The 19,525-nt window shown below is 32.2% G+C and overlaps 1 protein-coding gene and 1 non-coding gene across 2 annotated transcripts in view; one reads left to right on the top strand and one right to left on the bottom strand.

Annotated features, from left to right (window-relative positions):
* LOC125050888 (leucine-rich repeat and calponin homology domain-containing protein) overlaps window positions 1-4,819 on the top strand; it is a 56,127-nt gene extending 51,308 nt beyond the window's left edge. Inside the window, exon 11 of the mRNA XM_047650954.1 lies at window positions 2,812-4,819. Within this exon, the coding sequence (XP_047506910.1) occupies window positions 2,812-2,958 (147 nt within the window). The 3' untranslated portion in view covers window positions 2,959-4,819. The remainder of the gene's footprint in view (window positions 1-2,811) is intronic.
* An 11,201-nt stretch (window positions 4,820-16,020) lies between these two features.
* Window positions 16,021-16,139, bottom strand: LOC125051445. Its single transcript, XR_007117287.1, has one exon. It is a non-coding gene; the product is annotated as a 5S ribosomal RNA (ribosomal RNA).
* Window positions 16,140-19,525: the final 3,386 nt, after the last annotated feature.

Below are 19,525 nucleotides of genomic sequence, written 5' to 3'. Positions count from 1 at the left end.
GCTTGATTTATTCGAGTTCTAAAGATTAAAATTAACTAGAACATTATCGTCTAATAAATTCGTCTTATTATCAGGAAATAAACTTATACATCCATTTGGTAGGACTGCAAATATATTACAACATACTTCTATATTATTTAAAATATTATAACACATTTTGAATTCAAGTTGGCAATAAGTAGTACAAAGTTAAACAAAAAGTCCTACCAACCCAATTTTTCGTGAACCCACTAAACATCTCGTTTCTGCATTAGTTAACGTATGTCTATAGTATTTTAAAATTTTCAACATTAATAACTTAATTACCTTTCTATGTCCAATACGCGTAATTGGCTGTAAGCGGTTTTAGTAGTGAGTAGTAAATTAGACTGTATTTTGAGGCTTTATGTATTCGATAAATATTTTAAAAGACACTATTAACAATACTAATCAAGCCAATGTACTAGCCAATTGATTTACGAATTTCGCATTTATTCCATATAAATCTTGGAATGCAAGTAATGATTCATAAATAAATAAGCATAATGAAGTTCGCTCTTATAATGCATTCCAAAGATATAAAGACTGTCGATTTATTTATATCGTAAAATAGGAATTAAGTCTTCGAACGCTTATTTTGTTGTTGCTAACATTTCGTGTATAACACTAAATTTTGTTATCGTGCCCTCTCTTTCTTACGCCTGATTGAGAGCGAGATGGCATGATTTCTATGAATAATTTGCGTGCTATATTTTGAAGCTTTTGATGATTTCAGCTTTAAAAGTACGAGTACAATTAAGTATAACTTGTGGAAGTAATATAATATTAATTTATGGTACAGTTTATTTGGTGCTTGGGTATTTATTATAGGCATTTATATTGTTTATGAATCGTTTGAGTTTTGTTTTCTCGATAATATATTAATAAGTATAAATGAGCGCTGAAGAAAAATGATTTCATGTTTAGCCAATATAAATCTTGTGGCAAATGTGATAAGACACACTTTTGCCAACTTTGAATTTTCGTGCATCTTTTTCAAACAATCACAAACATATTCTTGCTTTGACGGAACTGTTCTTAAAGTAAACCAGTTTAAAACCCCTATACTAAAGGGAAAAGGATTTTTTCTCTCTTATATTTCTTTATAATCTTTCTTAACAAAAACAGTTTGTGCCTTTGTACTCCAGCGTGTAAGCATTTATTATTTTAAGTTTTTCCAAATATTTTCCTAATGTATTATTTGCGACATTCTACTTTAGATTTAATGTACTTTTATATGTACTTACAGTGTTTTCTTTCTCGAATAAAAATTCTTATTGCATTTACAATTTGTTTTATTGTCATCGTAACACATTATTTTTTTGACACATTGATTTTGTTTTCGTGGAAAATTAAGGAAAGGAATGGCTCAAAAAATAGGGGTGAGGTGGTTTTTAGCGGGATTTAACTATTTTTTCATGTAAGTTGCTAGGGAAAGGAATGGCGCTATACAAATATAAAGTAAGGATTTTGAGCGGGATTAAACTATTTTTTTTTCATGTATGTATAATAGATCTTGCTTGTAATGGAAAATATCTAAGTGTAAGGGTTAATCTTTAAAATCTAGACTTGAGACCATTGATATACAAAAAACCCAAGATGCACAGTCTCGAATGAAAGTAACGCTCGGAAGTGTCCCGAAACACTATTTCTGTCCCTGTCTATAACAGTATATGTTACAAGCATATATTATTGCAACATCAACCTTACGCGAATTGCTTAACGTTGTTATTACAACGCAGTGTATACGTACTTAAAGCAATAAAATTTTACGACCGACCGTGGTCGGTAGGACAAGGTATTGAGTGGAGTCGAACATGACTTTTTTATTTACAACTATTTAACATAATTTTAAATTTATCCGACTTTTCGGGTGCTTTACAGCGTGCGTGGTCACGGTGACTGAAGACAAAAGGTGTTGGATGTTAAATAGTTGTAAATTTATAATAATACATAACTTTAATCCGGTTAAAAAGTTTTTTCTTTAAATTAAAAAAAAAATGTTAAATTGTCTACCTCCTGACCTACACTTTATATAGCGTAAATATATTTGTCAAAAACTACACACAAAAAAGTTCAAAAGTACATAAATTTATTTATAAAAAAATCACAAATAAATAACATCGACTCCACTTATTAGACGCGAGACTATTTGAAATGAGCGCACAATTTCGAATGTTGCGCTCATTTTTTGAGGACGTTTTTTAGACGTTGAATGTGCATCTTGGGATTTTTGTATATCAATGCTTGAGACGTAAATATGACTCCCGTCAAGAATTTATTGGATTTTGACATACAGGTGTCAAAGTTGTGCTTACTCTAGTAAAAAGCTTGAGCAAGATTCAGAAACGGTACAGCGTTAAGCAGTGGCCTAACAATAGGGTGGCAGGGCTGGCAAAATGCCACGGGCCCCAGACCCAACAGGGCCCCTGCCCAAGAGATATTATGTTATTAACAGAGGAGGCCTATGGCCATTAGTGGGACATATACAACGTGTAATTGAGTACGTTGAAAATCTCGAAGTTTATTAAAATTAAACTGAGTAGGGACGATTTTTACTGATAGGGCCCCGTCAAAAGAATTGCCACGGGCCCTAGATGGTATCGTTACGCCACTGGCGTTACGCGTACTTCCCGTACGTTAAAAATATATTGGATTTTGGCATCCGAAGGGATGTCATCCTTAGGCCCTAGACCTTAAATCGACGTTGTCAGGCACAAAAGGCTGATTATCTTATTAAAAAATGCCAAAAACGTCTGTCATTTTAGATAATACGAATTATTATTGTTACAGAAACTTATGTGCTGCGCGGCAGATGTTCTCGAAGGCAAAGGGACTGTGCAAGTAGCGATCACGGTTACTGAGCTGTTAAGACGACACTCTGTTATCAAGGAGACACTCTCACCGAGTTCAATTCCTGTCCCTACACCGCCCACCTAGCGTAAATTCACCTTAGCCCCTGAATCCGGCCTCATACTTTAGACTCAATACTTTAGGAAGTGAAAGAGACGGCTATATTTTTATTAGCTGCGTTTGAGCGATATCGAACGTATTTTTCCTATTTATATTGAGTTAAGCTAGTCTTTATTAGAACAAGATGTCGTTTCACAGATGTTTTTAAATTTTGAAGGTTTAAATTGTTTTGTCATGGTATATAACAAATTATCTTACATTTATGTATTATTCAAATATTTATTTTAAAATGAATTGATTCATAAATTGTTCGTATTAGTATGAGATGTTTCGAATAATATTTAAAAGGTTTACCTATACCTCTGCTGGTTTTGCGACCCAAAATGTTTATGTTTTTAAACCCTCTTTCATCAGCGTTTAATCGTTATAGTCAATCTATAGTTTAACATTATTTTTACAATCCAATAAAACAATCACAATTTAATTCGAGAGATACCTAAAAATTACGGCTTTAAGACAATAGATTAGACGCATGGTCCCATATCATCGGATTTTGATACGTGGAAGAGTTCGTACTTAATTTTGTCTATGAATTTTAATATTTCCAGTAATGTTTAGGAATTAAAACCTAGTCAATTTAAACCAAATCTCACAAGACCGACCGACTACAATTCGAAGGAAAATATAATTTTGCAGTTCCTACAAATTTTACAAGCTGATAGACTTATATTCTTATGTGCGAACTTTGACTACAAACGTCAAAATGACGTACGTAAGTCATACTCAGCCCTAAGTCTGAACCTGTGATATGAATATAACATAAAACAAAGTAGCAGGAGCTCTCAAACTTATATTTTCCTATTACACTTTCAACAAAACTCAAAAGTTGACTCTGAATATGAATGTTTTATAAAATACATGAAAACGTTTATTAATCGCATTTCGTGAGGTCGCATAGATCGTTCTCCATTTATCATTCAACCTGCAAAATCTTTTACAAAATACGTAATGAATAGGTATTTTATATTTTGCAACAAAAAATTACTAGTTTCATATTTTCTATTTAGGTAATGTCGAATCCTCTTATTTGTTCGTATCGGTGCTTTGAAGTAAATAAACGGGGCAAAACGCGTAAAGTGCGATAATGAAGCCCTTTCGTCTAGGTATTGATATCGACAAGCTTGACAAGATTTAAGCGTGTAGAATCATTCTACCATTGTGTCATATTAGGTTATGAATTTCCTACCATAAAATATGTGTTTAATTTACGGAATTAATTCTGATGATTTTTATAGAAACAAACAGCTCATATTATTGTGGGCATCAGACTGTGAAATATATACCAGTTTTAATAATATTGACGTCGAAATCTTTTAGTGTTCCCAGTTCTTTTAATATAAGCGCTGATGTTCCAAACTTGGAATGGTACGAAATATTGAAAAGTGACTGAAGTAGTTCTTGGAATTCTCGTGAATTCTTTGTCTTTTTAGTGTATGTAAAATACACGAAAAATTAATTTTTAAGTAGAATTTTGTGTTGTTAAAGCTAGAAATTAGATGTAAATTTTCTTTCTCATTTCTTAGTTTGAGATTGGTCGATTTAAATAAATATGTGAGTTGCACCTAGTGCCTGTGTTTACGCACAAAAGTAAATTCTAAATTTTAATGCACTCAATGTAGGTAATTTTTATATGGATATACATTTAGTATAGCGTGACTTCCTTTAAAACCTTAAAACGTGTAATAATCGATTTTTCAACTGTGATGTGCCGAACAAGTTTCCATGTTTAAAAGAATAGGGAAACTACCGATGTAGAAAGTACGAATAATAATAATAAAAAAACGATTTTGCATTAGGGTTATCGCTATAGACAATACGAAGCCGATAACTTATTAAAACTTTCTCGAATAATTGGAGCAATAATCACATACGTGGTAACCTTTACATGTTTCTACAAAGCTTTAGGACATTTACATTCGTTAGACGTTGTCTTGTTATTCATAGTCATCCCACAAAGATGCCTTACGACGGTAGCACTAAGTCCGCCCTATTTATACCATGGGGTAAACAATAGAAGGAATAGTTTAGAGCTATTACATTAACGGAGCGAGTTTAGGGAGCGTTCAAGTATTACGTCACGAATTTTGGTGGGGGGCGGGGGGTTCCTTTCGTAAAACGTTACGATGCGGGGCGGGGATTGAATTACGTGTTATTGTTAATATTATTTTCGACTTTCCAGTACTTTACACCACATAATGGTAACTTTTAGGTATAAAGAGTCACTAGGTGGTCACGACACGTTTTACTATACTTGGTTACAGTACTGTACTTGGGTACAGAAAAACGTTACGGTGCGTTACACGTGGGGGAGGGGGTCCAATAATCTCCAAAAATTGCGTGACGTAATACTTGAACGCTCCCTTATGGCACAAAACAATGAGATATATCTTCCATCGTAGAAAAAAATTTGGATCTTTTTGGGACACCTCTCCATGCACCTGCACGTACGTAGTGCGGACTTAACTTTTAGCTCGCTCTATAACAAGTTCTAGATCAAAGCTCTCTTGGATAGACTGTAGCAAGAAATATTGGGATCATCACGTGAGCTTAAAGTTTTGTAATTAGTTTAAGAAGCTCGTTGATGTAGAAACGGTTATGTAGGTTCGCTGTTTTGTAGGTAATTTCTTATTTTTATCACAGACCTTTCAATAGATAGTAGCTGAAAATCTTTAGCTAAATAAAATTCACCATAAAAGGATAGGCTTGCCAAACTAAAGTAGACTACGCAATTATGAATATTGGCAGGTGACTTGGCCAGATTTTGCGCAGAGGGGGAAAAGTTACGTGTGAGCTGTTAGTAGGGAAAAACCTTACATCTGCGCATCTAATGACTGGCCCAAGTATACCAATCGTGAATGAAACTAGAATTGTTGAGTCACGTCAACTGTCAAAATGGTCTGGCTTCTACTGCGTAGGTCTACTAGTAGTGGCGTCAAGTTTCATCTTTTGTGATGCCAGTTTCCTAAACCCATGTAGATACTCAGATGCATTTGTACTTATGATTATGTATATTTTCGATATAGCAAAATTGTAATCACCACCGATTTGATATTTGAATACTCATAGTTTTAAATTGTAGAATAATTTCATTCTCGTCACTTATTATAGTCAATTCTTTATATAGGATATTTATGCAATAACTATGTGATGTACGTAGTTTTATCTATGTATACAAATACGGAGGTTAGCGTCAAGCCGTTTGCTTTAAATAGTATCTTCATTAAAATTCAAGAATTAATACTAATAAAGCTCTTGTCTTGCCTGTCTTGGCAGCCTGTAGGCTTAGTATAGACAACAGACAGAACACGTGTTCATTATATATTTGCTTTACTCTTTGAATAATTTGAAATTAGAACTGGATCTAGACCTTTCATGAGATTAGGCTATCTAATAAGTACTTTTTCCGTGGTATTCTATACCTTTTTTAAAAAGTACATTATGTACTTTACATACGACAATCACAGACAATTTTTGGCGCTAGTTTTTGATACAATAAGTAATATTTGTAATTGTATTTTGCACTTAGATATATCTTCGTGTAAATGGTGACCTTTATTTGATGATATTTAAATTTGTTACCATTATTTTTTGTGATGTCCGAAATATTTTATGAAATTTATATTCGATTTAAAATGATTTATTTTTGGTTTTCTCATATAGCAGATTTGATTTAAATATGTATTTAATTATTTGAAGTGATGTATATAGTTTTAGGTAAGAGAAGAAAGTCTTTGTCTTTTCAAAGAGATTGTGCCAAAGACTGGAAGGGGATTGGAATGTGTCGCATTCTTTGATGTAATATTTCTCGTACACTTGTGTTTATATGTAGATACAAATAAAGTTACACAAATACAAAATCTTTCAATTACCCCACATCTATCTAAGGCCTTATAAAAACAATAACTCTAAATTATTATTATTTTTAAATTTAAATACTTAGGATTTAATTTTTGTTACTATTGTACACAAGTACCGAAAACACTAGATTAATTTTCATGAAATTTGTTAATAAATAATTTACTGGAACTAGGAATCGACCGATTCATATATAGTGTCAAGTAGTTTTTAGTAAGTACCTACATATAAGTTATCTGTCAAGGAACGTACCCTATTTGAGAAAGGTAGTAGCTGAAACTAGCATAAAACCTGTCTAAATCAAAAATGATTATTACTTAAAACGGAAACGAGCTGACAAAAAATTCAATTTATTAAAAAGTTGCTAGTAACCCTGTTTGGCGCGATAGTCAAATGTCGGGGCGTGTCCGCCTAATCGCTGGAAGCTGACTCGCAGTTTGCCGGCCCCGCCCTACCTCACTGTAATTATAATGGCGCCAGACGTTGCTGTGAAAATTGGGAATGAGCTACCCTTCACCTGTTGAAAGTATCTTCTGATTCAAATTTGCTTTAGGTATGTAATCTAATGGTGGGTAATAGTTCGGCGTGAAATTCTTTCGTGTCTCATGTATTTTTATAAGGGTTAGCCTGTGATCGCGCTCGTTATTGAGGTCTAAGACATGTTTACTTATAAATCCGTTGGAGCAAGTGTAGAGAAATATAATTCGATAGGTGCACAAGTGGAGTTCCTTCGCATATATAAATACTATATTTAAACTGATTCTAATATAACATCTGTATTTTAAACAGCCCTATTTGTCCAGTTTTCAGCTTATTTTATTACATTTTGTCTGCTTCCAAAGCTAACGATGTTTACCTATAATCGAGACTAAAGAGTATCAGCTATCTTCTCTGACTCTCTCAAGACTTTAAAACGCATTTAAGCGAAGGCTTGAATGGAACGGAATCCCTTCCTTTACATAATTAAATATTCTATTTACTCAGCGGTCAATGCCCATATAAGTTACCTATTTCAAATCCATTAGATTTCCAATCGTGATTAAATAAAACGGAATCAGGAGTTCATTGGTTCACAAAGACTGACGGATGCCGCAACCATTGTAGAAAAAAGCATAAAATCAAAAGGCATTGTTACCGACTTTCTACGACTATTTACTTTTCGTAAAATCATCGCCCTTGTTTACAAGTAATTAATTATACACAATGAGGTTCTGTTTAGTTGATTTTTTCACCGTCTGCTGCCGTATACGCATTTTGGTAAATCGAGCAGAAAATTGGTTAGCTTTAATGGGGTGACGGAAAGGTGTATCGCGCTATCCACTACAAATGTATACCTATGCGTGAGATTAGTACAAAAAGTAGCTCCAGCTCCTTGTATGAATGAATAATCATACGAGAGAAGTATTTTCTTTGTATAAGTAAAGTATTAAAAATATTAATTAGGTTAAGAATTATATGTAGGAAGAATTTCTATAATTGTGTCTAACTTGCTAGGGCTCGATCCACAAAAACTTGATCGTACTCGAGTGCCCGCTTAAATATACTTAGTTTAATATTTATATTTTTACTAAGAAATTGTTACCTTAAATTATCTGGACATAATATGAAGCACACATAAGTTTAATGATGTATACACAAAATTAATTCTAAACGTATTTAATAGAATTGTAAAATAGTTAACTCCTGCGCAGACATGCCCAGCATGGGGCGTCTAGCTTCGATTGTCTTATTATTACAGGAGGCTACACACTACAATTCCCTTTAATTATGTCAATTACTGTGCCTACTTCAAGTTTCAACCAGTCTGGGTTTATTCTAAAGGAAGCGATATCTGATCGAAAAGCTATATTTTAGACTTGGTTATTTTATTTGATTATTTCGTAACGGTAACGAAAATGTATGTTTATCATACATGCTTAAAACATAGAAAATCAAATATTTTCTTGGGGCCTACTAACTTTAATGAAAGATATCATTAAAATATTCGTGAATGGCCATAAATGATTGGTAAAATAAAAACGAATGTATTTTTATTACTACAAAGTGAGAATTCTCAGTAGGTAAGTGTAAAAAGGGCGCTCACGCAGCGTCTCATGCGGCGAGCTTCATGTTAAAAAATCTAAATAATATGTTAAGTATATTATTACTGAAACAGACTATCTAACGCTACTTAGAAATGCTATAAGTAATATCGATTTATATATTTACAATTAACTACCGATTGGTTAAAGTATTTTTTTTTTTAATTTTCTGTTTTGGATTAAAGTTTCAACTTATATTATAATCTGTATTTTGTATAAAAAAAATATTGGTCACACGTTTACAAGACTTAGGTATGTACCTATGTCTACGAAACATCGGGCATTTTAAGTAAAATACATTTAAAAAAATATAAATACAAATCAGTGCATTCAATCCCATCCCAAAGCGTGTGTTCTAAACCTTTAAATAAAACTAAAATTTTAAGGATATAAAAATTCATTACATTATAGTGTTTTTATATAGAATTAAAGAAAGACAAACAAATGCGCAATCTATACAAGGAAGAAATTGGAAATTCCAATTAGCAACTCAGATATATTTGTAAAGAAGCATTTTGTTTCACCTTTTACTAACAAGTATATCGCATTTGCACCTGATTCGTCCGTCTCTCTCACTCATGATGTATGGTAACCATAAATAATTGGCTCGAGGGCTTTCCAATTATGTTGCGGCCCCGACTCTATTTGTTTAGATTTATTTAGTTATCCTCGGTAAGTAACCGCTTACATGTAACTGAGATTTCATTCGCAATTGAAATACAAGAAATCTGACAATATTTTTTTCAACCTCAATATTTTCAGTATCAACTGCTATGTATGTTAAATAAGTATTTCTTTATAGGTTATACATTTAATTAGATAACACACATATGCACAAAAAAAGAACAATAAAAACAATTACTCACCTCAAAATATATTATTAATTAAGTTAGGTTTTTGCTTGTAAATCAAAAATTATTTGATTGAATTTAAAATTTTGCACCAAATTAAAAAAAAAAATTACAAAACGGAAATAATCACTCTCTTGACTTTAAATAAATCGGATATTCAAAGTATTTTTTATTATTGCAAAGTATAGTTGGTCCTGTACAAATAAAGAGCTAAATTAATCTAAATTAATTTTGAGTTTAACACTAAGAACATGAAGATTACAGAAACTACAGTAAAAAAATTAAAATATTTAATTATTATGAAACATTTATATTGCATTATATTCAACAAACAGGTTCTAAATGATTACTAATTTTAATTTAAATAAATTTCCAAGATAACTTAAAGCCAAACAGCGGGATCCCATCACTTAACATTGTATGACTTGGCTGCCAAAAATTGTTCATTAATCATACATTGACTAATTGATAACTCGTCGAAGGAACGAAATTAACTGAATAAAACTAAGCAATTAAAGACTGTTAGTACGTCTTGGTGGAAGTCTAATTAAGATCGGGGTAAGAGGTTAATTTTTTATGTTGATAAAATATTACTGTTTTATGCAAATGATGGCGCAGGCTCAAATAATTAAATTGCCTGTATCGCCTCGGGCGGATTGATAGAATGTTTTCCAACGTTTTATTTGTATAGGAAGTTCAAATAAATTATGTGACAGCTTATATAGGTTTAATTTTGTAATTAACTTTGGGATATAATTTACTACAGTTACTGAAGGGTTTGGTACTTTTGTTTCAGTGTTTAAAATACGCGTGTTTTGTTTTAATATCTTCTATTTGGTTTAATTTAGGACCAATAAATGTTTCGGGTTTGCAATGTAGGTTCATTTCTTACTTGTCCTAAATAGCCGTTGAGTTTTTTTGTCCACCCAGTATTCTCTTAATAAAACAAAGGTAGAATGACTGTCCCATGTCCCAATAGGGATTTCTTGGGGTTAGATAGAAACATCGCTAACAGCAAGTATTTTTTAAATGATATTAAAGAGGGATATATCTCAACAGTATTCGATAAATATATGTTTTACTTGCCCGCATATGTTAATAAAAAACTTAACAATAGGCGACCAAACTCAAACTCAAAATAACTTTATTCATATATGTAACCAAGTACACTTATGAACGTCAACAGAAAATATGTTAAATTGATTCTAAATTTACATTTACTACCAGTTCGCAAGTCAAGGGCGTAGAGCGGGCAAGAAGAACTGACAAGAAACTCTCCACCACTCTTTTTAATCGCCAAGTTTTGAGTCATACAAGATGTAAGGCAGAGCAGCCATAAATATTTGAACTGGAGCAAATCAATCCCAAGGATTAGGACCATTAAAATAATCGTCAAATTTATAAAAAGCTTTATAAATTAATTTACGTTTAACGAGAGTTTTGAATGATAATTCTCTAATTTTGATTGGAAGTTTGTTGTAAAAACGAAAAAAAATTCAATATAAATAAGGAGTAGTTTATCCTCGGGAGCCTGGTTGATTTACGCTTAGATTTGTTCTGTTTCGAGTTTTATACTGGTGACAATTTGTTTTAAAATCGTTTATATTTTTTTGTACATGCAACAAGGCTTCAAGAATATATTGACCAGATAGTGTCACAATATTTAATTCCTTAAACTTATTACATTCCCCGAACAGCCCGCAGAAGTTAAATTAATACAAACCAAAATATAAAGATAAGAATAGTATTTCTCATTTTATATGTTACTGGTTAAGTTATTTATATATTTGACTCCGGTATATAAATATTTCAAAACCAGTTACAGAATTCTAATAGCCACTATTACTAAGTACATTATATGAACACCTTTAAAAATGTTCATAGCCTCCAGCGAAACGAAAAAGCGGATACATCTCTCACAATCAAAGATATTTATTTGACTCGCAAGCGCCGATGCTTAATAAAATATGCGCCGGAGTAACGAACCCCATTTAGCAATTAACTTAACAAACAAACGTAATATATTGTTCTTGAATTTCAATACAAAATGGCGTCCGTCGACAGTAACTTATTTAACGCACGCCTAACTTATTGTGTGTGTTCGTAATGGCATTCATTTTATGTATTTAATTCTTATAATTGGCATTTCCTTGTAAGTGGTCAATGTTAAAGTGTTTGCTATTACAGTATGTACCATTAATTGAAATTATTATGGCTTAGCGAATGTAAGTGCTTATGTTATTAACTACTATGCGCTGTTAGCTCACGTATAGAAATGTGTTAGTGTACCTACTTATGTGTGAACTATATTGATAATAGAAAAAAATGTATGTTGATGCAGGCCCCACGTGGAGTACTGTTCTGTCCTCTGGGCGGGAGCTCCGCAATACCAGCTTCTTCCAATTGACCCTATTCAACGAAGAGCGGTTCGAATCGTTGAAGACCAATCCCTGTGTTTTATCATCGGACTCGAGGCAGAATACGAAATTCCACCTGTATCACCTCGACGTCCGTCGTTTTTTAAGTTAATCACTTACTGTATGGTTCACTATATCTGCTTTAAGTAATTGTAATTGTAGAGTTTTTATCTATAGGCAGGATGATTCAAGAGGAACCTTTGAACCTATAATAATATACATAATATAAAAGACTCTTCCGATTTTCTGTTAACCGACGTACCATGTCGCTCGGCTAATAGTTTCTACACATTAGATATGTTTTATTTGGAAATTATCTTAATATTAATAAAAATTCTAACAAATACATTTGAGTTTCTTAGGCGTACAGAACAAGTTTTAGGTATTATCATAAATATGTATAATCTGGTGAATATGATACACACGCTTTGAAAATATATGTATTTGTAATTAGAGATAAATGAATTCTTGGAATTCGGACCATTTACAACAGACTTTGAATAAGAATTTGAACACGAAAAACCTAACTAGTACTACTTATTCCCTTTCTAAATACATACAAAATATCTATAAATAACAATCATAATCGATATTGGGAAAGATCCGAAACAAAGCGAGCGTTTTATCCAATTAGAAGACTATAAAGCTAATAATAAAAATTGAACAAAATTACGTGTTCTATTCAGATCGCAACTATAACCCGTTTTCCCCCATAATAAGGTCCAAAACTAACCGGATTGTTACTTCGTTGTTTGTCAGAAAATAGAGGACTCATTAGAAAAAACAAATCAAAATAATTAGGCAATAAAAGCGGCCGTGTTCTCATTGTGATATCATTTCTCGGATTGGCCTTTATGACCAATTTGATTGTTACAAATTTGTTTATGGTCCTTTTATTGTTTACGATTTTGTTTTATAATGAAAAGCGGAACGATTGAGCACTCTGATAGTAGATTGTTAAAATAGACTGAATAAAGATAGCATATGTGACTGTTGAAATATTATGTGGTAAGAGGGGTGCCACCTGATTGCTTAATTAATATTTTTTATATCTAATAGGTGTGCTATCAAATGATGGAAGGCAAAGAGTAATTCGCGTATACCAAAATTCGTTTGAAGAGTCCAACCTATGTTATGCTTGATAAAGCATAAAAAATATCTAAAATAAAAAATGCTTATTATTCTTTCTTCTTTTTTTTAATCCAATCCTAAAGAGACTAAATGCGAAAGTTAAAATTCTAAAACAGCTGGAACGATTAAGAATTTTTTGTACGTATTGAGAACCCTGGACAAGACTTGTGACGCAAGAGGAACGTAGAAAAAGCAAAAAAAAAACTGTATTAACTACTATTTATATTCCGTTTAAAACTAAACAGTTTCTCAGTAGTTGGCATTAAAATTTACTTAAAATTTTGATTGCAATGCGTTGCGACTAGATCCAAATTGGCTTACTAGCGACATTAAGCACATCACTTGATCTGTATAGTATAACCACAAACACTCAAATTATATTCAATTACACGGCCACTTAATAAATTTCCACGGAAAGGCTGAAATCGCATTTGTTAGGCCCCGACTCTATGAATTATGGGATATCAATGATTTGATACGGTATATTATGTTATTACATTTGCCATTAGGAAATTGGAGGCGCCACGACGGTCTATAATTAAATCATTATACGTATCACGATTGATTGAGTTGATTGGATTAGGCATTTCCAGGATTAATATAACTGGAATTGGTAGGTCGATTTATACGGCACTGTTTGATAATAAAAATTTATTGACAATCTATTGAAAAATCTAGATACTACATACATTCTAGCTTCACGAGTCACGTCCAGGCCTTTCCGAAACTCTCAATATATGTACATATATTTCATTAGGACGTCAAGGCAAAATACAAAATACCATCCGTATCACCTCGACTCGTGCCACAACTGAGCGTTTCTTAAGGCATTGTCGCGCACCACCACTATGTGGAACCATATGCCCACTGAAGTAATTCCGTACCCATCGACTTAAGGTCCTTCAAGACAAGAGCGTACCAATTCTTAAAAGACCTGCAACACACTTGGTTCGGAAACACTTTGTGAACTGTATTACTGTTTGTATTTAATAACGTTTAATATTTCGAAGAGAAGTGAAATATATAGATAATTTTTTGAGGATTTTTCAAAGGTTGCAATATCAGGCAATACTTAGTTGCTTTAAATTCGAAGTATTTACACAGTTGCACTATTTTTATTTTATTCTTCCTTAAGTATATCAATGTAACAAAAGGTTCTATAAGTTAAATAACCACATCTCTCTACTATATATCAACCTATGTATCAAGATGGCATGTTACCTGACATACTCGTAACACACAACAAGTATAAACTTAATTATACTTTGAAACATTCAGAAATTGTATAGCAGCTATTAGCTAGTATTACTCCTTTACAGACACCGCGTTCATTATGGCTATAAAAATACCCTGGGCCAGCTTATAGCTTAATCAATAAAGTCTTAGCAAAAACATAATGTTCATACTTTGTTGCCGCTCTGCACGATTCTGTAGGATATTACGTGTACTAGGATTAATTATATTATAGAATATGAACTCATCATTCTGCCTGCGTAGTTTTAGGTCTAGGTTTGTTTAAAAGTTGCCGATTTACGTGTCTCCTGGTTAAAGATTCAAGAACATTACAACATTTACTTACATGAGAAACCATACTAATACAAAAATTCATTACGCTTATTAATTAATTGTATATTACAATTGTAAAAAAAAGTACAACAGTAGGCATGAAACAGAAGACTTATTAGTTAAAATACAAGTATTAAAATTGTTTTAACAGTTATTCAACACAAAAAATAAAACAAAGAAACAACAACGAATAATATATACAAGTAATTTAATAAATAACACAACAATATAATATTTATATTAACAATATCTCCAATATTCGATACATATATTTCATACTAAAATAAATATGTACTACAGTACATGCAAATGGTGGACAGCAAAATGTTTAATAGTGGATAATATTCTGCTGGAAATTTACACTACGAGTATTCGTTTAATTACACGAACATGACGTATCACGTGAAATGCTTTTTTATTTTTTTAATAATTTATATTTTGTTTAACTATCTTTGTATATTGTATTTAAGTTCGCATCTTATTACAAACACAGTTCAGTAAGAATTTATTATACGTATTTTTGTGAAAGTGTGTACCTGTTCATTATCGGCATTATCAACCTTTTGAATGATGTTTTGTTGAGGATACGGCGCTAGACGAAAAGTACCTCTTTAAGTTTAATTGTATCAATTTAAACACCCATTGCTAAATTAAAAACATACTATGGTCATATTCGATACAAATACCGTAGCAACCAAAAAACAGTGCTTGAAAACCTGCGAAGAAAAAATTTGAATTAAATCAGTATTTGTAAACGGTAATTGGAATGTAAGCAATAAAAATAATTGCATCCTAACCCTAACATGCAAACAGGCAATAAACTTAACAAAATAGCTTTGTGCAACTCGGCTAATCAGCTGAACAAATTAGATTTGCCTTTAGTGCCATTAAACGAAATTGTACACGGATGCATTTCAAAGCTTGATAAAATGATGTGGTTTTTCATGCTTTCTGGGATGTTTTGTTCAAAAACTTATTAATAATTGAATGTGAAATATCTTCAATTTATGACGTGGAGGCCAAATTTTATTTAGGAGCGCTTTAAGCACTTTGTGTTTCCAATTATAGCAACAGATGAATACACTATGTTATATAAATATAAAAAAAAAAGTTATAAAAGGCAAAAGAAGCCAACATCACGCGGTGTTCCCAAGCGGTCACCCATCTAAGTACTAACCGCGCTCGACGTTGCTTAACTTCGGTGATCGGACGAGAACCGGTGCATTCAACTTGGTATGGACGTTGGCATTTGTTGAGTCGAAATTTTATATAATATTCTATGTTATTAAAATTTTTCATTAAATGGTAGAAATATATTTAGCGTAATTCGATAATTTTAATTCCGGATGATATGCTTTTAATAAATGTACTAAAATCCGTTTTTTTAAACAACTTTAGAGTTATATGGACCAAACATTCAATACATATTTATTAAGCCTAGATAATGTTTAAAAATAAGGGTATAAAAGAAAGATTACGAGTAATCACACAGTACTATCATTATGATTAATTTAATATATAAGCGGATATGACTAATCGGCTATTCCAATAATAAGTAGGTAGATAAAGAAATATGAATCGAAATTATACCCAGCTTTAGGGCGGTTCGTACGTGACTGATATTCTTATTTTATCGCCTATTTCGTATACGTTTAATTTACAATTTTTATTATACAAGATCTATCACGACTTTGATATTCTGTATAACTTGAACTTGGGTTCGATTTCTGGGAACAATAATTAGGGTTTCAAAAAGTTATGAAACTGATCCAGAAATGAATACAATTACGGTTAAGCTTATAAGTATATTCTGTCTTATATTTGTTTAGTTTAACGCTGTGTAACAATGAGTTTTTACTGCCTAAAGATTTACCATAGACAATAAATGCCAAAACCTAGAGAATAAATATAAAACTTTTCTATTAAAGCTGATTTCCCATTCCGTCGTTACAAACGTTCGTCGAGACATATCACGCCCCGTCGATTTAAAAATATTTTCCACGCGAAACGAGAAACGCCTGAGAATTCCATAAAGTATGTTTCAATATTATCGGTAGTGCCTTTATTTTACGTGCAGCTATTTAGCGCTTAAACGCAAGTGCAAATTGGAAATCAAAACATCCATCCACAATCAAAACTAATCAAAAACTTATTGTGATCGATACGAATCGAATTACGAAAAAAGTCTTTGAGCGGGATTTTGACCCGTAAGATAAGGTAATAAGAATTCCTTTTCTGAGCTCGTTTATTGTTGTTTCTATTCCTTTGGATTATATTAAATTATGAAGCCGTGAAAATTGTCTCGTAATGTGTTGGTGAGATTGCGTGGGACTGATACAACGTATCATTTGATGCTATTCGCTGGATCAGTAATCGACCAATCATTGAATTAACGTCGAATTTTATTGATTCTTGTTGCGATGATTCTTCGTATGGGTTTGAATTGAATTTTAATTTGATTAAATTACTGGGAAAAGCATTAAATGTGCAAATGTCCTTTTTCTAGAATTAGCCGGGATATAAGACAACTGGAAGGTATTAAAAAAACTGTCATAGAACATCCTATTCCACGTATACGATGTTATAAAAATAAACATTTAAATATATTATGTCTAGTACCTACGTACTGGATATAATATATGCAGCAACAATTCCGCAGTAGGTATTCTATTAAAATAGTGATAATGATTGTGATCAACTTCTATGTATCGCAAATGCAAAGTTGCGACTTTAAAGCTACAGATGGGAAACCAATCGTTAGGATCGCTATCGCTATTTTATGTTACAGAGTAGCGGCACGAGACGGTGTTACATGTTCTGACGGACTTTCCAATGTATACGACAGGGATAACACTGAACAATAGTTTGTTTATACCGGGAATAAAAGTAATAGAGACGAACTCAAAAGAAATAATGTTGAACAATAGGTTAACGCCAGAACCCAATAATCAATCCACAATCTCAGATCAAACCGTGACAGTCGATCGATCTCCTATCTGCATCCCAATAACAAAACCCTACGAAGACCTTTGTCGTTCCATTTTACCGAGTTTTCACTCATGTTTGATGTAAACCAAATAAAGTAAATAAAACCGTACAAATAACATTAACATATGTTGTGTATGTTTAAAACATAACAAACAGTTTTTTTAATTATTTAAAAAAACTGGTGTAAGTTAATATCTGTTAAAATAATTAACTGTTTAAATCAAGCTTTCGTTAATTGTCCTTTTCATACAAAGGTCTATCCACAGACACCGATACGACCTCCCATGGATAGCTTGTGTTAACAGATGGCTATTACAATCCGTCGATTGGTGATTGGCACACTTGTTACAACATTTGGATTGAGATTTCTATCGCAGATGGTGGATTATGTATTGAGATAGTTTAATGGGTTCGGGCGTAAGAGGCCTCTTTCTGGAATTTGCTGTAAATGTTATATAAAAAGTTGTTAAAAGAAATAGGTACTAGTGCTTAATTCAATTCAATTCAAAAGTCATTTTTTCATCTTGGTACAATTTGTACACTCATGCATGTCAATTTACGCTATTTCACTATCTTATAGCGGTATTAGTGCCCACACATTGTTATCGTCTATGTGTTCTTATTTATTCATAATATCCATTTTATTAGGGTTTCCTTGATGTAAAGTTTAAACTTATGTAGCGGACGTTTGGTTACATGATCTAGAAATTTGTTATATAATATCCATTTCCTCATAAATGAGTGATCATCCCGGTTACCAATACCATTTACTTAAGTTGTACATATACGTACGTCAATACCTCCTACGACAATATAGTCGGAGAATTTGCTAGAAAATATATATTATAAAAAAGAGTAGCGGTGCTGATTTTATGCGAAGGTATCTTATTTTTAAATAATGTTTGATGTAATTTTCAAGCTCCAGAGACGGTGCATTAGCATCAGTTAAAACCACATTACGGACGTGTCACGCTCGCAGTAGTTGAATCTAAATTGTGAATATTTAAATGACTGTGGGTTCTGTTATACAATTGGCTAGAAAAGAGTACCAGAGAGATATACCAACTCAGTGTTATTTAAAAATGGCATATATATTGGATCAGATTAGGAATTATCAAACCAATTAGACAAACGTGGTCAAAATGCTCGGTCATTTGTTTTTGTAACAAGAATTTATATAAAATACTAAAGTCATAACATAATATTTTAAACACTTACTTAATTTTTAATTTAGTTGTTTTATTTCTAAAAGGGCTAATTTTAAAACTATTACTAGTTAATATAAAACAGTAGCGCTACAATTTTCTATGTCTGTCTCGTAGTCATTTGTTTTTTTGTAATAAGCAAGTACATACGTATAGGTACATACGAGTACCTAGTATCATACTTTTGTGTCAGACGCACGCTGTCGTCTTTTTGGGTCTTAAGTATAACAATTATATTAATCAATTTTTGCGTGTTGTTCCCACGAGAATGTAAGCCTGCTGATAGAGAAATCTTTGTTTTAATTTATTTTATGATGATTAATTAACTATTGATTACTTAAGATGTCATGTGGAACATGGTGTTTGCAGCACCTTACAAACATTGTGTAAAACAAAAAACTTGGCAATTAAAAAGAGTGGCGGAAAGTTTATTGCCAGTT

This window comes from Pieris napi, chromosome 7, assembly GCF_905475465.1.
Source record: "Pieris napi chromosome 7, ilPieNapi1.2, whole genome shotgun sequence".
Lineage (NCBI taxonomy): Eukaryota > Metazoa > Arthropoda > Insecta > Lepidoptera > Pieridae > Pieris > Pieris napi.
This window is presented reverse-complemented; position numbering and strand designations above follow the sequence as displayed.